Source organism: Rutidosis leptorrhynchoides, chromosome 1, assembly GCF_046630445.1.
Source record: "Rutidosis leptorrhynchoides isolate AG116_Rl617_1_P2 chromosome 1, CSIRO_AGI_Rlap_v1, whole genome shotgun sequence".
Classification (NCBI taxonomy): domain Eukaryota; kingdom Viridiplantae; phylum Streptophyta; class Magnoliopsida; order Asterales; family Asteraceae; genus Rutidosis; species Rutidosis leptorrhynchoides.
This window is the reverse complement of record NC_092333.1, coordinates 84,199,044-84,207,921: the sequence shown is the minus strand read 5'-3', so window position 1 is coordinate 84,207,921 and position 8,878 is coordinate 84,199,044. Positions and strand designations below refer to the sequence as shown.

Genomic DNA, 8,878 nt, shown 5'->3' with positions numbered 1-8,878 from the left:
GGCCATATCACACATGTCAGAACTTAACGTCTAAAACTAACAGCAACTGGACGGAAGGACGGGGAATGTAGTAAGTTAATACAATAAGGGCGAGGAATGCAAAAAAATTAGAAAAAAAGACGAGGAGTGTTATTTGAGGTTTACCACAGGGGCGAGGAGCGTAATTATTTCAATAAATAATTACACAATCTTCATAAATTTATTGATATCCTAATAACTGTAAAAGTATGTAACACACTAGTATGGAAAGTGTAGGGACTATTTAGTATTTACATATAAATTTACTCTGATATTAAAGAAGCAAAATTCATGAGTTCTTGGGTCTATTTTCAAACAATCCAAAAACCATGACTACCACACCCAATCCATCAGCACTCATTTACCCTTCAATTCAATCTACCAACAAAACTAAATTTTACATTTTTAATAACCCCTTTAAATCATCATCATCATTGAGGTCTTGTTCATTTGCAATTAAATGCAGTAACCCCATCAATAGTAATGATAATAATAATGGAGGATTGAAGAATTTGTTATCTGGTATAGTTGATGAGCGTGTAGATGAATTATTAAATAAAGAGGAAAATAGGGTTTTACTAGATGGGTTAGATAAAGCTGCACAAAGAGTTGAATTGGCTAAAAGGGAACTTGAGGAAATTAAAAAACAAGAAATTGAAAATAACAAGATTAAAGAATATATTAATCAGCTTGAAATTAGAGCTGCTGAGGTTAGTTATATGTTCTTCTCACAGTGTTTAATTTATATTTATAAGTGTTGATTTGAATCTGAAATGTATCTTTAGTTGCACTCTAGGTGTTTGATTAAATTATTTGCCAATAGCTTAAATGCTTAATTGTGGAGTAATTTGTATTGTGGAGAAACATAGTTGATTAATTGGTATTTGAATAATATAGAAATGGGGTTAAAAAGCCCAAGTGTAAGTACTACTTGACACTAATTAATATGGATTATATACATACTTAGGTTTGACTTTTATGATCAAAATTTATGGTTCCAGCATGCCCATATTCACTCCTTTCTGAATATTATAAAACGCTGTGTGACAGAATGTTATAAAATTTTGTCAATTCTTATCACAAAAATGATTAATTTGACCACAAAATCCGAACTTGTTGATAGGATCGTTGAATGCTTACACGGTTAGGTCAGGTTTATCTCTACAGTCTCTACGGGCTAACGGGTTAATTTGCGTTATCACAACAGGGCTACCTTGTATTATGTTATATGCATAAAAAAAGGTTGTGTCAAGATATAGTAGGTCCTAATCATTGTTAAAATAATATTATATAATTAGAATTTGACCTAAATGTGCTGCGGGTCAATCCAGCTCAACCAAACCCGCACGACCCATTTTGGATCTTAACAAAAGTCCTTTACAAAGTTGCATAACCCGCCCGTATTCCCATCTTTACTTCCATAAATTGATCAACAAACCGTGTTGAAGTTATGTGTTACTAATGGAAAATATTTTGTGTATATTGAAGATTGATGAATGCCAGAAGGAGTTATCAGAAGCAAGAGCGCTAGTTGAGGAAGCAGAACGTTCTCTTGAAGATGAAATTGGGGATAATAAAGATTCAATGATGACAGAAACAGAAAAACAAGCAATGTACAAAAACAAAGAAAGACTTGAATCCGTAAAAGCCGCTTGTATTTCTGCAATAGCCGGCACACTCGCAAGCTTACCGTTTTCCTTAGCTGAGGTCACTGAAACATCACAGTTAATACTCCCTTTAGGAATCACTCTTTTTAGCTGTGCGTTATTTGGTGTCACCTTTCGTTATGCTGTGAGACGCGATCTTGATAATTTTCAGCTCAAAACTGGAACTTCTGCAGCTTTTGGATTTGTCAAAGGTATTTTGATAATTTTTTTTTGATTAAATAGATTATTGGTTTGATTTTACTTTAATTTTGAGACTCTTTAGTCTTTGGCGTCCGTTATGTTTACTATGGTGTCTCTTAAATTTACTACTCAGTATTAGAGGTGGTAGTTTTAATCCAATGACTTAATATTCACTGTATTTGGGTTATTTCCAATCTCAAATGAGTAACGTGAAATAATGGCTATAAAAGTAACTAGTGGGACAAGTTGTCGAACAGGTTGAAATCCGTTAAACTATATTCTTAATGCATGAAACTTCCAAAACTCTTTATTATAGAACTAGAATAGATTATCATTGTAATCATATTTTAAGCATGGATTATGCATAAAACTTATAAAGAGCGGTGTAAAAAGTGTTTCAGGTCAACCAATAAACACTACTGTAAAAAACCCCGATTCCGATTAATCCCTGATTACTCCCTTTTAAGAATAGACCGATCCGATTTTAGAAAATCCGTTTAATTAATTGGTCAGGTCAGTTAATGGATCAAAATCATATTTCTTGGTCAGAATCAAAATTGGTCAACATATTAATAGGAATTTAAACTAGAACTTTAGAGTTTTTGAACAAATGATCGATTTTGTGTATGTTTAGACAATTATGTTAAAGTTATGTTTATGGTTCTCTTCTATATTTGCACATATAATTTTGAAATTTATTATGTACATGTTTATAAAGTCTAATCGCTTAATCGCCGAATCCCGAATTGCCGATTACTCCCTCCAAAGTCCCAAAGTCCCGACCGAGTACTTCCCTAATAGCGACCTAGCCCATAAATCTGTTTCATCCTGTCCTAAATAATATCCATATTATGTTAAACACGTTTTGACCCGTTGCCTGTAATTGCTCAACCTGTTTATCCATAAAGTAATTTGTTACTTCAATATGTTCTTATTCGAGTATGTGATGTAGGCCTTGCTACATTAGGAGGTGGACCACCTTTGGAGTTGGAAGTCGGTAGCGTTTTGTCACATGCCTTCAATGGTGCAGTTTACGTATCAGAGAATCTTTTAATCTTTCTGTTTGCTGCTGTTGGTTTGGATTTCTGCATTAAATTGGGAATTTTAAGTCCATTTCCAATTGAAACGACCACAAAAACCGAATGAATCATCAATTGTGGAAGAAGCTGTTTTGTACTATAGGTTACAATTCGTATATACAACAGTCATCATGAAAGCATCCTTTTGGTCATACTTCAGTAAAATATCATGTAATGTGTTTTTGTTGCTCTTGTCTTAATTCTTGTAATTCAGGTATATGAATGCATATTTCATATTTCATATTTTCAATTTGCTCCTTTAGAATAGTTCCAGATTCAGACATAATTACAAGTATATTATAACATAGAATATACTAACATGTAGGAGATATGTAGATCATTGACCCATATAGCCAATCATATTACAACATTAATTAATTATTCATGCAACTATGATTGATAATCAATGCACTTTTTTGGATCTTATGAATAACTGTTAATTTCTCAATCGTCGATTTATTGGCGACTTGACTGACTCTTAGAGCCTAAATTAAATTTCAGGCAGGATTTCAAACCCATGGAAATTTGATTATAACATTTTCATGGCGTCTATTATTATTTTTATTTTAGTATTTTTATTTTATTTTTTTTAAAAACTTTTTCCTACTTAAAGGTCGGAGGTCCTCTCGGAAGCAATCTCTTTATCCGTCGAATAAAGAGAGGGATGACTTTCTCTACTCTTGAGAGTGTTTCACTCTGGGTGGAGAAATGACTTGTCTTTATTCTCGGATAGGGGAATGATTGTCTACATCTCACCTCCCCCATACACCACTCATGTGGTATTGGGTTTTGTTGTTGTTGTTGTTGTTGTTGTTCTCATTTGAATAAATAATTTTGAATAGTTAATAAGTCAATGGTTGTACTTGCAGTTGCAGGTGAAGTATTATTAGTGAGTATAAAATTACAAGCAGGCAGTATCTCACCAATTATATGGTTTTAGTGTTTGATCAAAATGCAGACATCATTCATATGCAGCTTTTGCTCATTGGCATACATTTATCAACACAATATATAATTGCATATTGCATATAGATAATATAAGTTTCTTGTATGTAACATTTGCCAGTTGACTTCATATTTTGGGATCACTTCATATAATTACTATACGTGGAAACATCTCATTTGTTGTATAAAGTTATGAGAAACACAGAAATGGAGACCGGAGATGTTGAAAGAGACATTGATGAGATGGAACAAGAGAAAAAAGACGATGATTATGATCATCATCTTCGAGCTTCAAATCGACTGCAACCATGGACGAAACAAATAACTGTTCGAGGAGTTATTGCAAGTGTTATTTTAGGAAGTGTTTACACCGTTATAGCAATGAAATTGAATCTAACAACTGGGATTCTTCCTAATTTAAACGTTTCAGCTGCACTTCTTGCTTTTGTGTTTATGAAAACTTATACAAAGATTCTTCAAAAATCTGGAATTTCAACCGCGCCTTTTACCAGGCATGAAAACACAATGATTCAAACGTGCTCGGTTGCTTGTTACAGCATTGCTATTGGAGGTTTCTTCAACCTTTTAAACTTTTATCTTATTTTACCTTCTACAATTTATGATAATTTATAATTGATTTTAATGATTTTTGGGGATGAAAATAGGTGGATTTGGGTCTTATTTACTAGCTCTGAACAAGAAGACGTATGAGTTGGCAGGTGGTGCAAAGTCTCCGGGGACTTACAAAGAACTTCATGTCGGTTGGATGATTGGCTTCTCTTTTTTAATCTGTTTTGTTGGTCTTTTTGTACTGATTCCACTACGAAAGGTGCGTTCTATTTCTTCTCTAAGTTTGTATATTAATGATAAACCTATCATTTTTAACCCATTTTTGTACAAATAAGTTTATCATACACGGGTTAAAATCCAATAAAAAAAATCTAGCCGAAAGAGTAACAGGTCAAATGAGCGGGAATTTGCCTGTTTTTCAAGTGTACCTCCCAAATCATCTCATTCAGATATTTATATGAAAGTTGTAACTAATACTTTTTCAATAATCACTCACGATTTCTGAATTTATCATATTTCTTTTATTAAACAGATTTTGATTGTCGATTATAAGTTGATATTCCCAAGTGGCACTGCCACAGCTGTTCTTATCAACGGATTTCATAGTCAGGGGGACGAGATGGCAAAGTACGTCTTCTACACATTTTATAAACTCTGTTACAACACGTCATGACACATCCTTAACAAATGTTTTTTTTTTCCCTCTTACAGGAAGCAAGTCAAGGGTTTTTCAAAGTACTTTTCTATCAGTTTCTTGTGGGCGATCTTCCAATGGTTCTTCACTGGAAAAGGAGAATGCGGATTTGCGCAGTTCCCTACTTTTGGATTAGAAGCATGGAAGAAAACGTACGGTTTCTTGTTCATTCTATATGGTATCTGTTTCTTTGTTACTAAATGGTTTGTTTCCTGTTTCGTGTAGATTTTACTTTAACTTTAGCTTGACTTATGTGGGAACTGGGATGATTTGTCCTCACATTGTGAATTTTTCGTTGCTGTTTGGAGCTGTGATATCATGGGGTATAATGTGGCCGCTTATTGAAAAACAGAAAGGCGAATGGTTTCCTAGTAATGTATCAGAAAGTAGTATGGAAAGTCTCAGTGGTTACAAGGTGACGAACGCTACAATTTTGCTTTTTCTCATGAAAAATTATCTATGAGAAATTTCTTTCAATACATTTGTTTCTGACTAAGTTCTTGGTCTGCAGGTCTTTATATCCATTTCGCTTCTCCTAGGTGATGGACTTTTTAACTTCCTCAAGATATTATACTTCACATATGCGAGTATCTACGGAAAATTGAAAAGTCAAAACCTTAATTTAGGTAATTCTGCTAGTTATTTCCAAAGCTGCAATTTAAACCATTTCAATAAAATAGCTGTGAACGACAGCCATCTCGGCCGACTAGTCAGTTTGATGAATAGCATGTCCCGTTTCTCCCAGAACACGTCTAATTAGTTGATCAAAGCTAAAAAGTCGGGTCAAATTTGGTCAAAGTTAGCCTGAGTCAGTCAAAGTCAAGGTTGGTCAAACTTAGGTCAAAGTTTTATATTTTTTATACTCAAATTTTGTGCCCTATGCATATGTATGAAATATGTATGTGAGATTGAGTATTATTGTTGTACATATATTATTAAAAATCAATGTTAGCCAATGTCTGACTCGAACCTAAATCGACCGACTTGTCGTTTCAAAATCCCGACCGACTCGTTTACGTCCTAAATTTATTGTCTTCCTGCAGCCGTAGGTAGCAACAATGAAGTTACAGAAGAGGAACAATTACAAAATGAAGTTTTCATCAGAGAACGCATACCCATGTGGATTGGACTAATCGGATACACCTTATTAACTATTGTCAACGCATTCGCAATACCCTTAATATTTCCAGAGGTTAAGTGGTATTTTGTCATAATTGCCTACATTATCGCTCCTTCGTTAGCCTTCTGCAACGCTTATGGAACCGGGTTAACCGACTGGGACATGGCCTACAATTACGGTAAAATCGGGCTTTTTATAATGGCAGCATTGGCCGGAAAACAAAACGGAGTTATCGCCGGATTAGTCGGTTGCGGGATTCTGAAATCGGTTCTTTACGTTTCCAGCACATTAATGCATGATTTAAAAACAGGACATTTAACTCTAACTTCTCCTAGAACAATGCTTGTTAGTCAAGCGATCGGTACCGCAATCGGATGTGTTGTATCACCTCTGACGTTATCGTTATTTGCCAAAGCGTTCGATTTAGGTAACCCTAAAGGTGAATATAAAGCACCATTTGCAATAGTTTTCAGAAACATGGCGATTATTGGAGTCGAAGGATTTTCGGCTTTGCCAAAGCATTGTTTACAGTTATGTTATGGTTTCTTTGCGTTTGCGGTTGGGATTAATGTAGTGAAAGATTTGGTACCGAAAAAGGTAGTGAAATGGATGCCATTGCCTATATGTATGGCTGTGCCTTTTTTGATTGGTGGGTATTTTGCTATTGATATGTGTGTTGGAAGCTTGATTGTGTTAATTTGGGAGAGGATTAATATTAAGAAAGCTGAGTTAATGTCGATTTCGGTTGCTTCTGGTTTGATTTGCGGTGAAGGTTTGTGGATTCTTCCGGCTGCAATTTTATCGTTGTCGAAAATTAGGCCTCCTATGTGTATGAAGTTCTTGAGTTCTTAATAAGAATTGTGTTATTGTAAACATTTTGTTACAGATATAACATACAACAACTGTATTTTAAGTTAAGAGATTTATTAGTTATATTGTCTCAATAAAAGTGGTACTGAATACATTGCATTTGATGCTGAAGACTGTAGTTAGACAATTGCTACATCTTATTAACTGTTTGTTACTATGTACAGTAATGATTATGTGTTTCGGTTGAACTATAGTAATTTCAATGTTGAGGTGAGTTTAATAAAAGTACAAAAAAGTAAATAGACGTTGACATTTCTAACAAAAAATAGACAAATTCACCACAAGTATGTGTTAGATATTTATACACTACAAATACTTAATTTACGGTTTTGGTGGATCTATTAATTTTGATGGTGGCAATGTAAATGCCCAAAGTAAATAAGTAAAAATGAAAAAATTAATAAGTGTTCAAATAATGGTATCATTCTCATTCTAATTGCTTTTATTCTGTTTCTGCATGTTCTTATTGTTGGTTAAGTGTTTGTAGGTTGTGGCTGTGTGTAGATGTAGCTGTGCAGAAGTTGATATAGTTGCTGCTGCATGTATACTTGTTGATGTTGATGTTTGTTGAAGGGGTCAAGTCTTTTGCGAATCATGTATGTTGTTTTTCAGTCAATGTACCTGGTACGGGGGCTGAATTGCAATTATACAAAGATGGGACGTAGTTAGACTTGACTTTGCATATTAGAGGGACCATTCCGGCCCTTTCTCATATTTTGAGGTTTAAACAGAAACATGTTATCACTGTGTTATAAAAGGGAGATTTTTAGGGTTTGCAGTTCACAATTTCATTCGATCGATTTCTACTGCTCTGAAATTTTCATTGTTATTCAGAGTTCATAGCAATCTTGTTTTGAATTAGCAATTTGTTTAAGTTTATGTATGATCATTCATCTAGTTGATGAATGTTCTAAGTGTTTGAATCAAAAGTTTGTTGTAAATTCATTGGTTAAATTGTTTCAATCTGTTCAAGTGGTGTTAGATCTTTCAATTCTTGGTGATTTTATTGCTTCGTTGTGTGTTTTTACATGGTATCAGAGCGGTTCAACGCCTGATTGTGTTCATCGGTTAAAAATCTTTTCTGGTTTCTCAAATCTAGGGCTTGTGATTTATCAAAGGAGTGTTTGATCGATTACTTGTCACAAGTTGGTTTGAAGATTGGGGGTTCGTGTTCTTAACCTTCAATTTGTTCAATTAAAGCGATTCGGGTTTAGTCTGGATCTAGGGTTGATAAAATTAGGGGTTTTCTGTAAACCCTAATTCTGCTCGTGTTCTTGGTTGCATCAGGCTATTCTTTGTTCTTCCGCTCCACAGAAGATATAGGGGCGTATCTAAACTCATCTTTATCTTTTATTTCTTTTATTATTTGTTTGTAATTAAATAATTCATTCAAGGATCGCCACAGCCCAACTCTTGATCGTGATTCAAGAAATCACTGGAAACCTGATCAAGTTGTGGCTTGATCTTGAAAGGATTACTTAATTTTTGTCGTGCTTGTATTGATTAATTACTATTTTCTGTTATAATGGGTGATGATACTAAATCTGATGCAAGTACTACACTCATAAGTAAACTGGACTTTGGAGATCCATTGTATCTTCATGCCATGATATTTCTAGTACACCTTTAATCACTTTCAAATTAAAAGGTACAGAAAATTACAAATCTTGGTCATGTGCTATGAAATTAGCATTTCAAACTAAAAATAAAATGGGTTTTATAAATGGAACACTTG

At 34.1% G+C, this 8,878-nt stretch overlaps 2 protein-coding genes across 2 annotated transcripts; both read left to right on the top strand.

The window, feature by feature from the left end:
- Nucleotides 1-309: 309 nt before the first annotated feature.
- LOC139862268 (uncharacterized) lies at nucleotides 310-3,194 on the top strand. The gene is made up of 3 exons (XM_071850848.1): nucleotides 310-728; nucleotides 1,507-1,876; nucleotides 2,818-3,194. The coding sequence occupies exons 1-3, from the start codon at nucleotides 348-350 to the stop codon at nucleotides 3,009-3,011; spliced, it is 945 nt and encodes a 314-aa protein (XP_071706949.1). The 5' UTR covers nucleotides 310-347; the 3' UTR covers nucleotides 3,012-3,194.
- LOC139862259 (metal-nicotianamine transporter YSL3-like) lies at nucleotides 3,054-7,188 on the top strand. Its single transcript, XM_071850838.1, has 8 exons — nucleotides 3,054-3,115; nucleotides 4,011-4,460; nucleotides 4,555-4,718; nucleotides 4,992-5,086; nucleotides 5,171-5,305; nucleotides 5,379-5,568; nucleotides 5,665-5,779; nucleotides 6,197-7,188. Exons 2-8 carry the CDS (start codon nucleotides 4,082-4,084, stop codon nucleotides 7,123-7,125), a joined length of 2,007 nt encoding a protein of 668 aa, XP_071706939.1. The 5' UTR covers nucleotides 3,054-3,115; nucleotides 4,011-4,081; the 3' UTR covers nucleotides 7,126-7,188.
- The last annotated feature ends 1,690 nt before the right edge of the window (nucleotides 7,189-8,878 follow it).